The sequence below is a fragment of the Brachycentrus maculatus genome, unplaced genomic scaffold, assembly GCF_059751285.1.
Source record: "Brachycentrus maculatus isolate JH-2025_06_01 unplaced genomic scaffold, ASM5975128v1 h1tg000281l, whole genome shotgun sequence".
In the NCBI taxonomy this organism is placed as follows: domain Eukaryota; kingdom Metazoa; phylum Arthropoda; class Insecta; order Trichoptera; family Brachycentridae; genus Brachycentrus; species Brachycentrus maculatus.
The window spans coordinates 407370-429497 of NW_028281032.1; the positions used below are offsets into that span (position 1 = coordinate 407370).

The following is a 22128-nucleotide window of genomic DNA, read 5'->3' on the forward strand; positions in this document are numbered from 1 at the left end:
AAAGCATTTACATTGTGTTTAGTCACTTTCACTTTTATATTTTTTTACAAAAATGTTAGTAATATCAGTATATAACCACTCACCGAGACTTTTATGTCTACCGGTTTTCAGACGTACCCATCTCTTCATTAGAACAATCACTACCACAGTATGCAAACAATGCTACCCGTCACTACTATAGCACTATTTACACACTTAAAACTACACAATATGTTTTACACATGCGATTTTGGTCGACCCGAAGACCAACATGCACTAGGGGTTGCAGCACAAACATGCATTAAGAGCCGAGGTCTAACATGCACTAGGGATATAAGTTACAATACAACAGTTTTTTATACTCGTCGTATCGCCATCGCCAAAAGTGCCATGTCTAAGCTAGACAAGATCTGGAAAGACCGGGGTGTGAGTAACAAAACCAAGATGAAGCTTGTCAGGAGCTTGGTCCACTCCATTTTTCTCTATGCTGCTGAAACATGGACCATAAAAGCAGCAGAAAGGAAAAAAATTGATGTCTTCGAAATGTGGTGTTGGAGGCGCATGCTCCGAATTCCATGGACAGCTAGATGCACCAATGAGTCCATTTGCCAGGGACTACGCTTGGATGGCTTGACTCTGGCCAATATCCGTACCCGACAGATTCTCCAGTTCTTTGGACACGTTGCGCATGGCAACGAGGATAGCCTGGAACAACTAGTTGTGATCGGTAGCCTGGAGGGAAAGAGAGGGAGAGGAAGATCCCCCACACGATGGACTGATCAAATTAAGGCAGCAGCAGGCACCTCAGTGGTTGGAGCACTACGTGCAGCGCAGTCAAGGGATAACTGGAGAAGAGTCATTGCTTCTGCAAGGGTCACAACCCTCAGCAATGAGGAATAAGACGGAGAAGAGAGGTTGAAAGGAGAGGGCGGGGTTTGAATTGGTATTGACGAATCTTGCTTAACCGATGTTGAGTCAAATAACGATATAAGGTTAGGTTCCGTGTCAAAATTCTAAGAACAATCTAACGTTTTTATTTAATACTTCTTTGTATATTCAAACTAAATTGTAAATGTATTTAACAAATAAAGTCAATGAATTTTAACCTTTTCCACTCTGACCATTTTTTCTCATAACTGATCAGCTACTCTGATAAAAAAAATGCGACATTTTTCTCCTATTAAAATAAGTATTTTGGTTCCCTAATTTTAGGACACTTTGTCTGGCAATTCGTATGACCATGTTGATTAAGATTAACTGTATTTATCTGAAAAATTTTTTGGTAGAATATACTTGGGTGATAGAGAAATCAATGATTGAAGTTATACCTGCGCCGAGCCAGACATAGTGGCCCACGGAGCTGCCTACTAGAATCATACGGGCCAGAATGTCTGGCCTACAGAGTGGTAAGAGTCAACGCTTCGTCTATCTCACGGAACTCATCTGTTAACCTTTCTACAGAAGAAAGGATACAAGTTGGATAGGCTATTTTTAAGGTTTTCCCATCATTTTCTTTCTCATCCTCCTCTTCTTTGGGATTTTCCGATTGAGGGCGATCTAATTACTGCATCAACACTTGTATTTCTTGATTTGAGGGTGGTTGGTCATGCTTGTCTAGCAGTCGGGTCACATCTCGGATTGTTCCGTCTTCAAATGCGCATTTGCGTGTCTTCGCTCGATAATGTCGTAATGTGTGTTAATATAATATCCATCTCGTTATTAATCAGATTTTTCCGTTTGTTTCAGGAGGATCCGATAGTAACAAGGGAAAGAGTAAGAAATGGCGAAAGATTTTGCAATTCCCTCACATTTCGCAATGTATTGATCTCAAGAATAAAATCGGTAAGCTGTTGATACTTTATGACGATTATAACCAATTTCCTGGGAATTCTGTGCCATCCCGCTTCTGACTCCTTAACTATTCCCAAATTTAAAAATTGCTTTGCGAGAGAGCGTCTGTATGTAAGCCTAGGCGCTTCTGTATCAGATCTGGGAATGCGATGGGACAACTTTCAATGCCCCGCACTCGGAATTCTTGTATTTAGGGGCAAAATATATTTATAGGTATACGGATGTGTTATTTTATCTAATAAATTTCCTAAGTAGCTGTATGAAATCCGAAATCTAGTTCACTATGTGACTCATGAAATCCATATCCAATGCCGCAAATGCATTCTCAATAAATAACAAGACAAATAAACAGACACGCACCGTGGCGTAGTTGGGTAGAAGATCTATTGCGAAACTGGCGTTGCAGTTTCGATTCCCGCCAATTGCAAAATGAATTGGAGAATGATTTATTTTCAATTGGTCTGGGTGTTTGTGGTGTATTTTTCATATTTGCCTTCCCTATCCTTACTATCCTACCTGCAAACAAGCCTCTTAAAATAGGGGCTTTGCGGGTTATCCCTTTTAAAAAAAAAATGTTTTCTGGTTTCAGATGTGACATACAGTTATGTGGTAGACCAGCAGCCAATCGGGAGGCTGCTGTTTCGGTACTTCTGCGAGAAGAAAAGGCCTCAATATTACCGTTACATAAACTTCCTCGATGCTGTGAGTAGCCTTCACTTTATGTCATGATTAAGTGTCAAACGGTCGCGTTAGCTCAAACTAGAGGTCAGCCTTTACTTTATGTCATGATTCAAGTGTCGAACGGTCGCGTTAGCTCAAACTAGAGGTCAGCCTTTACTCTATGTCATGATTAAGTGTCAAACGGTCGCGTTCGCTCAAACTAGAGGTCAACCTTTACTTTATATCATGATTAAGTGTCAAACGGTCACGTTCGCTCAAACTAGAGGTCAGCCTTTACTTTATGTCATGATTCAAGTGTCAAACGGTTGCGTTCGCTCAAACTAGAGGTCAGCCTTTACTTTATGTCATGATTCAAGTGTCAAACGGTTGCGTTCGCTCAAACTAGAGGTCAGCCTTTACTTTATGTCATGATTCAAGTGTCAAACGGTTGCGTTAGCTCAAACTAGAGGTCAGCCTTTACTTTATGTCATGTTTCAAGTGTCAAACGGTTGCGTTCGCTCAAACTAGAGGTCAGCCTTTACTTTATGTCATGATTTAAGTGTCAAACAGTCGCGTTAGCTCAAACTAGAGGTCCAGCAGCGTAATCTTGATCTAACCGACAGAAAAGCATCATAGACATTGAGATAATATCAAGTAATAATTAAAAAAAATTATTATCACAAATTTTATACTTTGATTTTTTTGTAAGTATAATAAATAATATTGAATGCAGAGGTAATCAGAAAGTACAATTACGGTAATTGCGAAAAAAAAATTACTACAGCCAGATGTGAAAAGAAAACGCACATTGAACCAACAAAAAATGTTTCTGTTTAGTAATGAAGATTTTTATCTTTTGAATATTGAAAGCATTAACTTTGTGGATCATATTGATATATTATTTTGAGAAATAAAAAGACTGGTTTTTTGATCCACTCACATTTTTATTAACAACTAGTTTCGGCAACAACCTGTTGCCCTCTTCAGGGTTTGATTTATGACTTAAAAAAAGTATTTTTATTTCTCGAAATAAATTTTTTATCAATTTTAATAATCAAAATTATTTATTAGGACACATAAATCAAAGAATATTACTAATTTTATTTTAAATAAAACCAGTTTATCAATGGCCACTCGGTGCAGATTTGAGTTTCTTTTTAACAGAATATATGCGTTTCATGTAAATACAGATTAATGTCGAAATCATGTAAGTACAGGACTGTAACCCAAAAAGTCCTAGTACAGTCAAATCTCAGTATTACGAACTTCACAGGACCAAAAAAATATTTCACTATAATGAAAATTCGTTACACTGGATGTATAGGATATGACACATTTTAAATTTATTTTATCGCTATATTTTACCCACTCTTTTTAGAAAATTTAAATTAGTTATTACTGTTACACTACACCTGATCTTCCGGCCAGTGACCAATACAATATAGGTACCTACATACTACAACACAACAGAAATGAAACAATGATTTTCAAACTATGATACTTTATTGAAAAAAAGAAATTTATAAGCAATGAAAGAAAAGTGAATTAAAAAGCAAGTTCTAATAGGTTTCTAATTTCAGATAAAATAAAATCGGAAATTTTCTTTTGGACTTCTCAATGTTTTAAAATGAATTGTAACATCATTTTAAAATTTTGAAAAAAAAAGTTCGTCATTCTGAGATCGGCTTCGCTACATTGAATTTTGGTTCAGTACATTTTATATTGAAGTTTACCGGGGACGAATTGCAGATTCGTTATACTGGAAATTTCGTTTATTCGGTATTCGCTTTTCATCAATATCGACCTCTCCTGCTATCGGTTACACAAGCTTTCGATAGTTTCTATCCCATGATAGAGAAACGTTTCTATCCCGTGATAGAGAAACGATCGATGCGGTTTAGTCTAGTATGAAATTAAGTCGGGATAGAAGAAATAAACGACACATCCGGGAAAACGATTATTCGAGGAACGATAGATGGAGGTTTCACTGTATTTTCTTTTTTTGATACTCTATTCCAGGTGGAGCGCTATGAGCTGGAGCCGGAAGAGTCGCGCGTGGAGTCGGCCAGCGGCGTCACGGAGAAGTTCCTGAAAGTGCACCTCGGGGAGGGGGAGGGGGGCGTGGAGGGGGAAGGGGGCGGGGAGGGGGGTGCGCCGGTGGAGGGGGTGCTGGACGTGCTCAATAAGGACCTGATCGAGGGCTGCCGGGAGAAGGCAGCAGGTTGTGATCTTGCTATTTTTCTACTAACTAGTTATTTAGGTAATATTACTCTTATATTATTTTGAGAAATAAAAAGACTTTGTTTTTTGATCCACTCACATTTTTACTAACAACCAACTAGTTTCGGCAACAACCTGTTGCCCTCTTCAGGTTTTAATTTATGACTTCTCAAAATAATATATCAATATGATCCACAAAGTTAATGCTTTCAATATTCAAAACATAATATTACTCTTAGTTATATAGGTAATATTATTCTTAGTTACATAGGCATTTTGTACGCCTCCATAGTGTATTGAGCATCGGCTAACGCACTGGAGGTAATGTGTTCGGTTCCCAGGGGGGTTCAAATAGATATTTGACCAGCAACCCGGTTGCTGGTCAAATAAAATTTGTGTGGAAAATATTACATACTTGTTATTTTATTCTATAAAATCTAGTTCCACCAACAAATGTCAGTACAAAACTTAAAACCAGTTACAGTTTTACAACATTTTGAGTGTCCAAATACATGTCACAAATCTGGATTATCTCTTAGGATTTATTTTTTATACATTTTTTGACATCTCAACATAGATGAAGAAGAATATGGAAGTCTGGGCATTTACAGGGCTTACGATTATTATACTAAGAATTAGGCAGGGGTTGGCATTTCATACAAGCAGAAAAGCAGTACCTATCTTAACTATCCCACATGACATATAAAAACGGAACCAGTACCTACCCTACCTTAAGGACATTGGTAACATAAACCAAGGTAAGACACAAAATGGCAAACCCTCTTCTAGTGGAACGGAAGGTCTGCTGATGACAGTTAACAGTCCGCCTTCTCCTGAGGAGTTTTACATGGTTTCCTCCCAGCAATGAGCAAATGCTGAGAAGTTCCTGATTGGCCCACACTAGATTATCCCTCCTGTTACCAACATAGATTCTAATAAAAACATTTTGAATTAGCTAGAAGAAACAAAAATCCACTAAATGATCTATAAACCTTATACATAATAATAAGCAAGGTAAATTAATAAATGCAAATCCCATCTACAAAAAAACTGCCCCCCCTAGTAAGTAGTACCAGGTTACATTACTATCTACCCTAATTAATTCTCTATGCACGCCACTGGTATTAGGTAGGATAGTTTATATGATAGTTCGAATGGTGATATAACGAAAGAATGCAAGGCTGACATAAGCGTTATTAAACAATAATTATTACTCATGTAGAATACTGCTCAACAGTATTATTTTTGGCAAATGAAGGAAATTTAAATAAATTAGAGATTGTACAAAATAAAGCAATGTGAATAGTACTTAAGAAAAATAGATATAATAATATAGAAAAAATTAGAGAAGAACTCAACTGGTTACCTATAAAAAAGAGACCTATAAAAAAATAATATTTAATATGCCTATATTTATATATAATTTTTTTGACGGTAAATTACCCAAATATTTTATGGCTAAAATAGTTTTGAACATAAATTTTCATGAACATTTTACTAAAAATAAGGATAAAATAAGACAATCACAAAATTGTTTAGTGTATAAGGGTTTGAAAATGTATGATGAGATGCCTGACACATTGTTTTTGGGCAGTTTTTCCATCAACTTCGACCCTAATTAGTGTACTAATAAGGTTCGTATACTAATCGCAAGTAACCACAAACCCTATTCCGATATATACAATTATTTTTGGCATCTCTCGCGCTGTATATAAGCGCCTACTGCTCTCTACCAACAGTATGTAAAAGACCCTTTTAAGTGTTTCCCGCAAACAATGTGTTGATGTTAACATTACTAGTTTCGAGAATTGCAGATCTTCTCATCAACAGGTGAAAATATAAAGCCAAATCAATAAATAATATGGTATGTATTCAATATAAATATGTTGGAATACTACCATATGGCCCTTATTAGATCTGTGTATCAACTGTATATTTTCCTATATGGGTATATCGATAGTAATTCAATCTCTGGTGACCCCTTGCACTGAGATAATATAGGGTCAATATTGGATGCTGTATTTGAACTGCTATATATGCTGGATCCATAATTGAATCACACACACACATAAAAGAGTAAATGTATGACCCTGTACGCATGACAAGCACACCGCTCACTCCTTTCAAGAACGTCATAAATCAAAAATGGTCAATTTTCAGTTGTGCATATTTTCGGAATGCCCAGAAAATGTACTATACCCAGCAAAATAGGCATATTTTTAACTTAATATTTACCCGCCACAGGGCAGAAAGTGCTGTTTTTGCATTTTGAAAAAAAGGTATTGTTTATTAATTTTTTAAAATAAACTTAATATTTTTCAAATGGAGAAAAAACCTTCAGGTTTTACCTTAAAAGATCTGTTGCACAGTAAAAAGTTCAATAAGTGGCTTGATATTTATTTTTAACACATTGTATTATATTTTTAAACTTTAAAAATATTCTCCTGAAAAATCAAGTTTTTGATTTATGACGTTCTTGAAAGGAGTGTGCAACATGACAAGCACATGTCGGCTGTCCAAACTTAAAACACAGTAAGGGACTTTTTTTTTTTAAAATGTTTTTTTGCATTTTTGGACTAAGTAGAAATATCTTATACTTAGTCCAAAAATGCAAAAAAAGGTTTTAAAAAAAAAAAAAGTCCCTTACTGTGTTTTAAGTTTGGACAGCCGACGTCACTATGCGCTTGTATGGAGACAGCCATCATGCTCGTGATGTATGGAATTCCCATTCACAAAGCATTTATGTAATATTTGATATAATTTGTCTGTTTTTTTAAATTTTTTTCTATTTTCTCAATTTTTTTACATTAGACGAAATATTTCAACATTTGGGATACAGATTATCGTAAGCTTTTGTGATGGATACAGCAGAAGAGGTCTAAAGATCTTAGGGTTCTCTTCAACTTTGTATTTTTTTAAAATAAATACATTTATTAACATCTAAAACTTGTAATCTTAAAATTTTCACCTATTAATGGTTATACAGATTGGGAGGACGGTATCTTTACTCGATTGAATGTCCTTGTGTATTGACTTCTTTATCCCGCATTCATTGTTTTCCCGCATTCATAGTTTATTTCAATAAGCCCCTTTAAAAAGATAGATAGAGGTTTCACTGTATACCCCTTTGCCTTTACACTACCGATGTAAGGTTTTAGTATCCTGTGAATTTGTGAAAATCCTAGTGCTAATGATGGAGTCAATGTTAACATTCCAGGAGCTCCGAAGGATGTGTTCGCAGGATGCGTGATAGCCGTGAAGGCCTTCCTGGCGGGCGCCCCCTTCCTGGAGTTCCAGGGCTCCATGTTCTTCCACCGCTACCTGCAGTGGAAGTGGCTGGAGGCGCAGCCCGTCACTTACAAGACCTTCCGCATGTACCGAGTGCTGGGCAAGGGCGGCTTCGGGGAGGTGTGCGCCTGCCAGGTACACACGAATATCACTCTTTGCAAATCCAGAATCGCGCAAACACACTCATTTTCCAAGCTTTAAAACTGTTTAATTCATTCCACAAAGACTATATCGCTCACTCCTTTCAAGAACGTCATGAATAAAAAATCGTCAATTTTCAGTTGTGCATGTTTTCAGAATGCCCAGAAAATGTACTATATCTCAGCAAAAGAGGCATATTTTCAACTTAATATTTACCCGCTACAGGGCAGAAAGTATTGTTTTTGTATTTTGAAGAAAAGGTATTGTTTAATTATTTTTTTAAATATACTAAATATTTTTCAAATGGAGAAAGAACCTTCAAGCTTTACCTAAAAAGATCTGTTGCACAGTAAAAAGTTCAATAAGTGGCTTGATATTTATTTTTAATACACTGTATTATATTTTTAAACTTTAAAAACGTTCACCTGAAAAATTAAGTTTTTTATTTTATTTATGACATTCTTGAAAGGAGTGAGCGATATGTTGGACATTTATTTCCTAAGTTTGATTTGATTTAAAATTTTGCTTAAATTATTTATTAAAAAAACATATCTAAGTACCTTTTAAATGCATAATTCATATATGTAGTACATATCGTAGTCATACAGGAGAAAGTAGCCAAGTGCATTTTTTACAAAAACGTGATTATTGTCTATTAGATATCTTACTACCTTAATATTACCCTGAAAAAATCCTAAAGCGATTTTAAACTTGGTAGCATAATAAATTGACTTGTGAAAAATGACTAACTGCATTGATGTTTATTTTCTTGCCAAGCAAAAGTGACTTAAATGGCCCTCCTGAACATTTTACGTTTTGTTAGTTGGTCACTTTCTCCTGTACGACTATGATATGTTGGACATTAATTACCTAAGTTTGTTTCGATTTAAAATTTTGCAAATCAGATCGAAGTACCTACTTCTTTTAAACGTATAACTCATAAAGTACATATTTGCTAACTTTTTTCATCCTTTTAATTTTTTGTTTTCTGATAAAATCGAATATTTGTAGTTTATATCAGCACTTTTAACCTAATTTTGTTTCTGATATTTATTGTATTATTGCCAGTGCCCTTTTATTATAACCTAAAATAAAATGTATACCCACACACAGGCCATGCCTTTGCAGGATCTTTTTTGTATTAATATTATATATTTTTTTATACTTGTAATTATAATATAATGTTAAATGCAAAATAATTTAAAATAAAGAAAAAATAAATAATGCACTACTACCATCACGCCATTTCTCCGCAGGGGTAGGCAGAGAGGATGGAATGCCACACTCTTCTGTCCTGAAATACACTCCTAGCTTCCCTTACATCCATACTCATAAATGCCCTCCGATTACGCAGACTTTTGGTACCACCAGATTTTTGGTTCTGATGGATCTGATCGTGCCGAGTCTTTTTCGGCCATCCTTGTTCTGTTTTCCCACTCATATTCGCCATATATATTTTCTTAGTCATTCTCCCACTATCCATTCACTCCACATCTCCATAACACCTTAAAGAACTCTTCTTAATCTTTTCAATACCTCACCCCTACCTAGACTCCATACCAAAATATATATATATTTTTTAAAATTTACTTTGTTTATTATTAATTTAAATTTAAATTTACTTTGTTTAAAAAAAAATAATTGTATAACGAACTCCCTCTCTAAACACAAGTATCTACTTTATTAGAGAGGTAGAAACGTTATATTTGAAATGTATTGTATATTTACCAACTATTTTGTATTATTTAATTATGTATTTTGTGAAAAAAAAAAAAAAAAAAAAATATCCCTCGTTCAGCCTTACATTCCTTTCTTATATCTTTGTTTTTAATTCTGTCGTACAATGATGTTCAATAAATTCCACACAGAGAATAAACCATTTCCTTCCGTAATGACCATTCCGCGTTGTTTATGTTGCAGGTTCGAGCGACCGGGAAGATGTACGCGTGTAAGAAGTTGGAAAAGAAGAGGATAAAGAAGAGAAAGGGAGAAACCATGGTGCTGATTGAGAAGCAGATATTGCAGAAGATCAACTCCAGATTCGTGGTCAGTCTGGCCTACGCCTACGAAACCAAAGATGCCCTCTGTCTAGTCCTCACTATTATGAACGGTAATTATATTTATTGTTTCGGCATTCTCTTTGTGGTAAGACATGATTAAATTGTAAATAAAACACTTGTTTTTTTACTTACTTACTTACTTATAACCCTTATCCGCACCCAATGGTGCATAGGGCACTGCATCAAATTGACGCAGTGTTTTCTTGATCATTACTTTTTTTTTATTTACTGGCAAAGCACCCAATTTTGGGTGATACCTGATTGATCATTACTTACATGAAGGCAAGGTGATCACTCTTGCGCTTCAGGAACCAGCCCGGGGTAGTATTAAATAAATATTACAGTGTAAAATCACTAATATTTATTTTTAACCCCCCCTGGGAATCGAACCCGGGACCTCCAGCACGGTAGCTAAACACGCTGACCATTACACCACGAAGGCGGACAAAAGTTTTTTTACCAATTATAATATACATAACTTGTGTGCGACCTATCATGACATAGGGGATCGAATGCAGAGCGGACGCAGCAGTAACGAAAAACGCCCTAAGAGTGTCAGAAATGAAGACTCTAAGAATCATATCTGGCAAGGGTCTACGAGACAGAATGAGGAACAACAGGATAAGGGAAATATGCGAAATCGAAGATGTTGTTAGGTGGGGAAGGCAACAAAGGAGACAATGGTATGAAGGCAATAGGGCATAAAGATCTATCAGATTTAGAGATGCCTTATTTAGAAAATATGACAAGATGAATAAGACATAAATGAAACCACGTTATGTAATTTTTTTCGTTTTTTAGCCAATTGCGCTAATCGGTAGAATATTAAATCTTCTACCGATTTGACCTTTTTTTAGAGATTTTTGAAAGTGAACTGTCGATCGGCATAGCATGTTTTGCCAAAATCTTAACGAGTTTTAATAATAATAATAATAAATTTGGATAACTTATATAGCGCCATTTTCGTAAAAAAATACCTCAAGGACGCTTCACTGTGAATGAATTGGGGAAAATATTATGGTGGAAATGATTGAGCAAACAAATGTGTTTTTAGTCTCTTTCTAAAGATCATCTCACTCTCACTATTTCTAACCATTGGTGGAAGAGCATTCCACGCCGTCGGTCCTGCAACAGCAAAGGCACGCTCGCCAAATTTAGTGCGTTGTTTGCGAGCTGGTAAGATCACTTTGCCCATTGCAGATGTTGTAGCCGATCGAAGCGTGAGACGTCTATCAACCAATTCATCTGGAATACACAGCTCCTTAAGATACTCTGGAGCCATATTGTGTATTGATTTATACATGAGTAGGCAGAGTTTATACTCAACCCTTTCGGGAAAGCGTAACCAGTGGAGTTTGTGAAGTAGTGGGGTGATGTGACTGAATTTAGAAATTCCAAAAATTAGTCTCGCTGCTGCGTTTAACACTGATTGCAGTCGAGTCATTTTATTGTTTGGTAGACCTGTGTATATACCGTTACGATAATCGACTCTAGACATTACAAACGCATCCCTTAGATTATGCTAAATTATGCTAAAGGCAGATTATGTTAAATATGGGTGGTAGTATTTTTAATTTTCTACCGATTGGCGCCATTTGATAAAAAAACTATTTTTTTTACATAACGTGGTTTGCAAGTGAACTACCCAAATGAAATATGTGACAAATCTTGACTGATATAAGATATTGAATTCATTATATCTGTTTTTAAGAATCTACACTACACACATTCACTATCATTTTTAAGATATACTACCTTGATCAAAAAGTTCCCGGAATGTGTTCAGAAAATTAAAAATACAAGATTATTCATCAAAATTGCTATTGTCCCCTTCAAAGTACTCCCTATTGACTTCAACGCAATAATGCCAGCGCTTGATCAATTCTCGAAATATTTTTTGTAATCGGTTTTCGGTATGGCCATCAGAGCCATCTTTGATTTTTCCACAACCTCATCTCGGATGCTGTAATGCGTTCCGGGAGCGGTTTCTTGAGTCGACCAAATAGGAATATCGTTGCCGAAACACTTTTCTTGCATTTTCATAAGTCATCGCACCATTAAAGCTGCAAAATTTAATAAAAAATTGTAGCAAAATCCATTACATTACATTTTCCATACAAAATTTTAAAAAATCGAAAACACACCCAATCGCAGAAGTACTCAATACGGCGTCACTTTTACAAATGTCAAGTTATCAAGCTGAAAATTTCATAGACTACCAATGAAAGATGTAGCAACCTAAGAAAAAAAAAGAAAACTCAAATCGGATGACTGAGAATGCCGGTGAGAACACGCTGGTGATTCCGGGAACTTTTTTATCAAGGTAGTATTTCGCGACTGGATCCGCAGTATCGCGAAGTCTTTCCCATAGTGATCGCCAACGTTGGAGACCTAACAAGGCACACAAAGAAGAAGAAAAAAACTACCCAAACTAATAATTCAAGTTTTTTCATGCATTTTTTTTTTTAATTTTGTAGGGGGAGACTTGAAGTTCCATATATACAATATGGGGGGTCCATCGCCAGGGTTGGAACTAAACCGCGCGCGCTTCTATGCTGCCGAGGTAGTCTGTGGCTTGGAGCATCTTCACCTGCAAGGAATCGTCTATCGGTATTTACACTCATCAAAGTTCATTCCAATCTGAAAACTATTATTTCTGAAACCGTATGATAATTACAGCTTCACATACCATTTTTGTATTGACAAAATAAGTTTTTCTTTTTAATAAATACGAGGGGGGACCCAAAAGTTTTTGGCAAAATTAAATAAAGTTGTTTCACTAAGAAAATTCCCACAGACGAACTGATACACTCACAGCGACAAAACTTTGCACACTAACTCAGGAGATATGTCCCTTACGGACATCTGATCGTTACTTTTGGGTCCCCCTTCGTATATGGTTTTAAAAAGATATAAAACGCCCAATATATGATAAATGAACAAAATGAAATTATTCTTCAAAATAAATTTTGAGTTGATGAAAAAAATAATCATATTTTCTATTCATATATTTCATAAAAAAAAAAACGAATTACAAAATATTTTAAATATTTAAAAAAATTGTACATGGAATCACAACCGAGTGAAGTCAAGTTCTGAATTTGAAGTCTGCAAATTAAACGCTGCATTTTGTTTTTCAGAGACTGTAAACCGGAAAATATTCTTCTGGACGATGCGGGCCATGTGAGAATCAGCGACTTAGGGCTGGCCATGGACATTCCTGAAGGGGAGATGGTTCGGGGTAGAGTCGGAACAGTTGGCTATATGGGTAAAATAAATCAGTTTTCTTTTCTCCAAAAATCAGCATATATCCTTAGAGCTTTAAAACTCCTTATCTCCACTTCCTGATAGGGTGGCGTTATGTACCCCCCTTTTAGTTAAACCATATATTACTAAACTATCCTACAAATGGTATTGTTAATCTTTCCCTTACGGTGCTAAAAAACTTTGGCATGCAATGGTGATATGTATTTTGTATACCATATGAAAATGTGATTTAAAAGCAAGAAAAATGTGAATTTTCCTAAATGTGGCTTTTGTTGACCATAGTTAAAGTTGAAATGTTACAATTTTGTAATGTTAGCTCTGGTAAGTATCTGAAAAAAATACATTGCAAGTAGCCGCAATAGCTTGTGTAGCGACACAATTGCCGCGTAATACAATCTGCATACTACTGGCACAGTAAACACGCTAAGACATGCGCATATACACAAAGTACGGCACACACAGAAATGTTTGTGTATTGGCGATTTTATCCCCAAAAAATTTTCAAATTATTTATTTCTGTTGCTGCAAATGAACAACTTTATATTATAATACTTTCATGTAATATAAAATTATATTTCGGAGGAATACGAAAATTCTGAGCCCGTATCTATCATACTTTATATTGATATTCTCATTTCAAAAGTCGAGTTATAGTAAATACCTATCACCGGGAGGGGAAGGTTAGTAAACATTCGTAAAAAAAATATGACATAGAAATACAACAGGAATAAATACGATAATCAAAAACTTTTATCATTTTAGAAGTGATAGAAACATTCATTGGGTTTAAGAGATAATCGAATGTAGACTACTACTACTACTACTACCATCACGCCGTTTCCAGGATGGAACGCCACACTCTTCTGTCCTGACATACACTCCTCGCTTCCTTCACAGTCATACATGCCCTCCGATTACGCAGACTTTTGGTACCACCAGATTTTTGGTTCTGATGGATCTGATCGTGCCAAGTGTTTTTTTGTCGTCCATGTTCTGTTTTCCCTCTCGTAGACAACTCGTCAAAATTCAAAATTCACCTTTTCTTTTGAACAGACCTCGTATGCTCATTTTCGGGAAAAGGAATAATTCATTGACATGGTATTGTGAGACCATTAATGTTTTTATAGCTAAAGACAAATGTTGATAATATTATATTTAACATTTAATACATAAATGCTTTGAAATGTTGGAACTCTAATAGAGGTTCAGTAAGGAAATGAGTTGAGATTCCGCACAGCAAAGGTTAATCATGTTTGTATGTGATTTTTAGCTCCGGAAGTGATTGATAATGAGAAATATGCATTTTCTCCCGATTGGTTCTCTTTTGGGTGCCTTCTTTACGAGATGATAGAAGGACAGGCTCCGTTTCGGGCCAGGAAAGAGAAAGTGAAACGGGAAGAAGTGGACCGAAGAGTTAAGGTAATAACTATGTTACATATATCGCTCACTCCTTTCAACAACGTCATATATCAAAAATCGTCAACTTTCAGTTGTGCATGTTTTTGGAATGCCCATAAAATGTACTATATCCAAGCAAAAGCGGCATATTTTTAACTTAATATTTACCCGCTACAGGGCAGGAAGTGTTGTTTTTGCATTTTGAAGAAAAGGTATTGTTTGATTATTTTTTCAAATAAACTCAATATTTTTCAAATGGAGAAAAAACCTTCAGGTTTTACCTAAAAATATCTGTTGCACTGTAAAAAGTTCAATAAGTGGCTTAATATATATTTTTAATACATTTTATTATATTTTTAAACTTTAAAAACGATCTCCTGAAAAATCAAGTTTTTTGATTTATGACGTTGTTGAAAGGAGTGAGCGATATGTATTGGTTATTTATTTTAACTTCATGTACAGAAACCAAATAGGTACATTGGCGGGCTTATTGCTAAAAAGCAATATCCTCCAACCAACCAAAAACAGACTAGTGATCTTGGTCAAAACATTTGATACCATATATAGCTGTTTGGCTAACATAATAAATAAAAGGCTAACTAAATAAATAAAAATATATAAAAAAATTAAAATTTTTGTAAGTCAACCGAAACATTAAGGTAGAGACTGACCGGAGCATTTCGTCGTAACGTAACACGTTACGATGCGAGAATTCAGGCAGTCAGTACAGCGAGCCAAGCGCTCCATCCATAGTTTCGGATGCTCGGTGATGCTCGCCGCGAGCGATGCGATGTTACGACCTTATGTTACGACGAAATGCTCTGGTCAGTCTCCACCCTTAGTGGATGTAAAATGTCAATTAATGATGTTTTATTTGTGTAAATCTTTTGCCCTTTCTTCTTGATTCTTGGTCTCCCGAAAAATGTTAAATGTAAGTTTGGAGAAATTAATATCCCCGATTGTCATTTGGCAGGACGAACAAGAGAAATATTCCAACAAGTTTTGCGAGACGGGTAAATCCCTCTGCCAGCAGCTTCTCGCCAAACGCTGGCAGCAACGCCTCGGCTGTCGGGCCGGACGCCGCGGTGCCGCACAAGTCAAGCAGCATCCTTTCTTCAGGTACCCGATATTCAAATAATACCTAGTAAATAACCTCTACGAAAACTTTGGTGGGGTACTGCGCTCCCTTCTGGGCCCGTAGTGTCCACCGTGAGAAGCTGGATGTAGAGCTAAACAGAACCATGTGTGGCATCACAGGAACTTTAGGTCCACTTCAGTGGGTTCCGGTTTTATCGAATATCGCATCCCCAAAAAATATACAAACAAAACTTTTATTACAAATAAAACTAATTATTTTATTACATTTCATTTTCAAACCGTTATCCGCACCCCAATGGTGCATACACTGCATTATATAAACGCCGTGTAATCTTGATCGATAACACACGAAGGAAAGGTGATCAGCCCTCCGCTTCAGGTACCAATCCAGGTTAATATTGAATAAATATAAGAGTGAAAAAAATCACTTATATTTATTTGACCCCTCCCTGGGAATCAAACCCGGGACCTCCAGAACGGTAGCCGAGCGTGCTGACCATTACGCTACGGAGGCGGACAATATTTTATTACATACAAGTTAAAAATTATATTAGTTAGAAAAATACCTAAATATGTACTTCAATGAAACTTTTTGCGGCAAAAACGATTTAATTTGACACCTGAGGCTTTTACAAATTTCTATTAAAATTCGATATTTAATTCAATATCATGCCTAATATATGATAAAGCTACTCTCATTTTTTCATTGAAATTGCTAAGCCAAGGGTCACAAATCCTTTAAATGAACTTTCCATTGATGGAGCACCGTCTATAAATTGCTATACATAATTCCCATGATATTTTTAATTGTTCTAAGTATGATGATAAAGAATCAGAGATATCTTGACCGCTGGTGTGGACATATTTTATTAATTAATTTATCTTTCTACTATTTGGCAGACCCGTAAGCTGGAGAAGGCTGGAAGCAGGGATGGTGGAAGCTCCATTTATACCTGATGTGAGTAGTTTTAATGATTGAATTTCTAAGATTTTTACGGCTGTTCTGTCTCTGATAATGTTTTTCCATGTTTGGCATTTCAGATCGCATTGTAATCCACTGTCAAAATTTACCATAATAATCTTTAAATGTTATCAGCAGTATTTTTATTCTTTGAAATATTTAAAAATATTAGCAAATAAAAAGCTGAACCGGCAGTACACAATGGAATCCTGGTCCAACCCTAATGTATGGAAGTGTAGCATGGATTTGGCAAAAGAACGATAAAAGTTGACTTGAATGCAGTCGAAATGCGATCACCAAGATGAGTGCACGATGATGTATGATAGATTTTCAAATATTGGAAATATAAGCAAAAGATCGACAAAAACTTGGCTTAACCAAGTATTTCTAGTCAGAATAATCGGCGGGGATGTATGAGGAGATGCATGAATGTGGAAGAGGTGAATAATGTTTTCAGAGATGTTTGAGAGAAAAATGTTTTTTTTTTCTGCAGTAAAGCAGCGTAACAACTTTTTTCAGTTAAATATATTTTTCTTTTGAAATCACTATAAATATTTTATTATCATTTAATTATAATGTGTACCGGTTTCGAAGCTAACCGTTTCTTTTTCAAAATGTATTATTACTATTAATACCACTGAGTATTTATCAGTCTTGAAAAAGAAGCGGTTAGTTTCCAAACCGGTAAACATAATTAAGTTATAATAAAATATTTATAATAATTTCAAAACAAAGTTATATTTAATTATAACTTTTTTTTACTGTGATGTGATTTTCCAACTTTTTATTTTTTAAATTAAAATGTAATATTTGTTTTTTATTATTAACAAAAATACTTCAATTTCATACTATTTCTGTGAGCCTACGTGGCTCATTATTAGAAATAGGTATCAAATTGTGGTAGAGTGGATTCGAACCGAGAAACTCAGATTCAGAGTCCGCGACAAGGGGCCACAACCCGACACAGTGTGATGTGATTTACACACTTTAATGTGATTTTCCAACTTTACAATGTAAAAAATAGACTGTATTCAGACCAACTTTACAATGTAAAAAATTGACTGTATGTGAAGTGATTTACCAACTTTACAATGTAAAAAATAGACTGTATTCAGACCAACTTTACAATGTAAAAAATGGACTGTATTCAGAGAAATGTTTGTTTAGCCGCACGCGGTGTATGCCAAGGATGTCCTGGACATTGAGCAGTTCTCCACGGTGAAGGGGGTCAACCTGGACGCGGGGGACGACTCCTTCTACTCCCGCTTCAACACGGGCTCCGTGTCCATCCCCTGGCAGGAGGAGATGATCGAGACGGAGTGCTTCTCCGAGCTCACCCGCTGGGGGGAGGAGGGCGCGCTGCCGCCCGACCTGGCGCTGCAGCCCGACGACCCCGGCGAGGAGGTTGGCTGCTTTCCCTTCCGGAGAAAGGTAACAACTGACCCATTCTGCTCAATCTACTTGTCGCCTCCTTAAACCTTGTTTAGGCTGGGATGGAATTATTTTATTTAACTTTCCCATCTCGGTGACATGTAAATACATGTCACGGAACTAGTAAATACTACCACTCGACTTTTCAAATAAGAATATCAATACAAAATATAATAGATACGAGCTCAGAATTTTTGTATTCCTCCGTAATATAATTTTGTATTACATGAAAGTACATATTATAATACAAAGTTATTCATTTGCAGCGATAGAAATAAATAATTTGTGAAAAAATCGGGCAATAGAATATCAATTAAACGCAATTGGCGGGAAAATGTGAAATGGAAAATTTGGAAAATGTGAAATCTACCACAATTTGATACCTATTTCTAATAATGAGCTGCTTAGGCTCACAGAAATAGTATTAAGTTGAAGTATTTTTGTAAATAATAAAAAAAAACACAAATGTTTCTCTTTTAAAAATAAAAATAAATATACCCGCCCTTTTCCCAAATGAAATCTTCATTAAAACTCATCAGTCAAAGGGTTCATTATGCAGTAGTGACGAGTGCACTGAGTACTGAGTAACGGTGTCTGTTTGCAGAAGAAAGTGTCGGCGCGGATGCGTCAGGTCCCGTTCCCCGCGCACTTGCTGAGCGCGCCCGCCGTGCCCGCTGTGCCCGCCGCGCCGGCATCGCCTGCCTCGCCGCCGCCCGACAGCTGATGAAGGGGCCTCCTCCCCCCCTCTCCAGGTGACCACCCCGCCCCCGATCTGAACCTCTACTCTCTAAACTGACAAAAAAGTCCAAAAATATGCTTTATTTTCATTAATTGATTCAGTAGTCACTTATTACGCTAAAGCTGAATTCTGGAGATAAACATTAAATTCACTTATTATTGTTACGTTTTATTCACGTATTCTTGTTACATTTATGTACCGTAGAACGGGGCTACTTGAACTTTGATGTGTTACTTGAGCCCAGTACAAAAAAAATATTTATTTCTGTATTTGGTCTACAATAATGAACGTATCGACATGATTCATTGTTTCCCTCACAGGTGACACTTATACGTTCATTATTGTAGACCAAATACATATTTAATTTTTTTTGTACTGGGCTCAAGTAACACATCAATGTTCAAGTAGCCCCGTTCTACGGTATTAATTTTATAAACAAATACATTTTAAACTTCTTTCACTTTGTTGTTTGCTACAGGAAGTATTTTTAAATTTATTTTTGATCCAAATTGCATTTTTAACCTTTCCCTCCCGGTGATATGTATTTACTACAGCTCGACTTTAAAAATGTGAATATCAAATAAGATTTAATAGATACGGGCTCAGAATTTTTATATTCCAAGTACATATTATAATATAAAGTTATTATAAAAAAAAAAATAATTGGTGAAAAATATCCGAGATAAAATCGCCAATACACAAACGTGTCTCAGTGTGTATACGCGCATGTCGTAGTGTGTTTAGTAGCCCCAGTACCGCTCAGGTCGTCTTCCGCAGCGGTCGTTTCGCTACGCTAGCTGTTGCGGCTACTTGCGTTGTATTTTTTTCTCATTTTCGAATACTTATCGGAGCTAACATTACAAAATTGTTACATTTCAACTTCAACTATGGTCAATAAAAGCAACATTTAGGAATATCCACATTTTTAAATCACATTTTCATATGGTGTACATAATTCATATCGCCGTTGCACGCGGAAGTTTTTTAGCACCGTAAAGGAAAGGTTAATTAAATATTATTTTTTGGTCAAAAATTTCTCAGGAGCTCGGGATCTCAGGATTGAAGGGTTGAGAATCAAATGAAACTCAGGAACCGATGTATTGATCTACCCGTAGTTACAGATTACTGTGCAGATTGTATATCCTATAGCAAAACTGGACATTGAAAGTGTTAGGCAAGTAGTCAGAGACATGTTTTATCCCATTATTTGACATTAATGATTGACAATTAAAATTATTTTCAGGTGCCATCTCTCTGCAGACGACCAGCACATGAAGTAACTACCTTCCCGTCATGTTTCGCATTATCGAGCCAATTACCGACAGGAAAAAGTGGCTTTTTTCTCATCTATTTTTAACCTGATTACATCTACGAAGGCAATGCACTTATTTGAAAACAACCACTGGTTCTGTAGCTCCAGCTAAACTCTTGATCAACAAAATTGAGCTCAGTTTCCGGCAATATTGTTTTACGAATTTTTTTCCCATTGTCCTAAGCATTGTGAGGTATTTTTTTACACTTTTCTTTCCTACCTGCGGACAATCCTTTTAATATAGCTAGGGCTTTGCGGTTCACAAAGAATGTGTAACTATAGATCAAATGAAAATAAGTCTATGGTAAGACAGCATCACAATATATATATAGAATAAAAAAAATGAAAAGCAATATTTTACTATCCTCTGAGGATTATTAATTTCTTATCCCTTCAATTATTCAATGTCCAAGTATAGAAAATGCTTTTAAGATAATTATTTTTGAAATAAACACATTCATTGCTGTAGTAAGTCCAAAATTATCTAAATACCTATAGATTTTGTATTATTTTTTCTATTTTTTAAATCTGGTCGTTAAATGTACATTAGTAACTAATTTTTTTTGTTTTTTTATTTTTTATTAATTACTAACGTTTTTTTAAAAACTTTTTTCGAGATTCGCATTAATATGTTCTTAATTTATACAATTTATATGCTTTTATGTACTGATTAAATAAATACAAAAAAAGCACAAAACTTATTCTAAAAATATTATCCATGTGAAATTTCAATATAAGGTTTGATAATACTAATTCGTAATTTTCTTTATAAAAGCATTGGTGACAAATTTATCACCCATGCTTTTATCCTAAAACAATGTGATGGCCAGTTTACATGAGAGAAATCCATAGAAATTGTATCAAAATAGATATGAATGTATGAAAAATTTAACTAAATGTATTTATAGTCTTCTGTATTGCGTCGATTTCTATGGATTTTTCCATTGACAGTCAACATATTGTTTGAATTTATGTATGTAATTTAGTATATGCTAGTGCTGGAAAATGTTACGTTTAAACATTTCTTTGTTACCAATGTTTTCAAATTATTTTTGTAAAATATATTTTCTAAAGTACATGTACTATATATTTAAACTTTTTATTCCATTTTATTAACAGATAATTAGTGCAAACATCACAAAATCTACTCATTGTAAATATGGACTACATCATGTATTTGATTTTTGTTGTTATTTCAACCAATTAATTCTGATTCCCATCACCAAACAATATATATCTTGGAAAATACATTTTCCACAATTTCCAACGAAAATATACCACAATTTTTATTTTTATATTTGTAAAAAAAAACTCAATCAATTCTGCATTTAAACTTTTTTTATATTTATTCAAAAAAATCTAGAATCTAGAATCTAGATGGCACTTGTATATACATATATGTATTAGAAAAGTGTACATGAATTTATAACGAAAATATTCAACTTTTAAAAAAAAAATATCTAATAAAATTAATTTGCATTTAAATGTGTTGGTTTGTTTTCATTATTTTAAAATGGTATGGAAAATGTAAGCTCCTCTGTTAAACCACTATTCTCAGAGATTACTTGTTCATTTTAGTTTACTTTTCATGTGGGTGGATCCATATTTCAATGAATAGAACAAGACTGAAATAGATAATATATAAAATATAAATAATAACCGCACACTATAACATATTACATACTATACTCCTGTCGACTACTGTACTTGTGTATACTATGTA

General features: G+C 35.2%; 1 protein-coding gene across 2 annotated transcripts in view; it reads left to right on the forward strand.

Annotated features, from left to right (window-relative positions):
* Gprk2 (G protein-coupled receptor kinase 2) overlaps positions 1-21862 on the forward strand; it is a 39742-nt gene extending 17880 nt beyond the window's left edge. The window contains exons 2-14 of one of the 2 annotated variants that reach the window (XM_088267084.1): positions 1726-1821; positions 2420-2532; positions 4510-4711; positions 7928-8133; positions 10060-10249; positions 12677-12809; positions 13340-13467; positions 14737-14885; positions 15838-15983; positions 16863-16920; positions 18091-18354; positions 18959-19106; positions 20337-21862. In XM_088267084.1, the coding sequence (XP_088123210.1) occupies positions 1726-1821; positions 2420-2532; positions 4510-4711; positions 7928-8133; positions 10060-10249; positions 12677-12809; positions 13340-13467; positions 14737-14885; positions 15838-15983; positions 16863-16920; positions 18091-18354; positions 18959-19078 (1805 nt within the window). In that variant the 3' untranslated portion in view covers positions 19079-19106; positions 20337-21862. The remainder of the gene's footprint in view (positions 1-1725; positions 1822-2419; positions 2533-4509; positions 4712-7927; positions 8134-10059; positions 10250-12676; positions 12810-13339; positions 13468-14736; positions 14886-15837; positions 15984-16862; positions 16921-18090; positions 18355-18958; positions 19107-20336) is intronic. The other variant, XM_088267085.1, reaches the window with a different exon arrangement.
* The last annotated feature ends 266 nt before the right edge of the window (positions 21863-22128 follow it).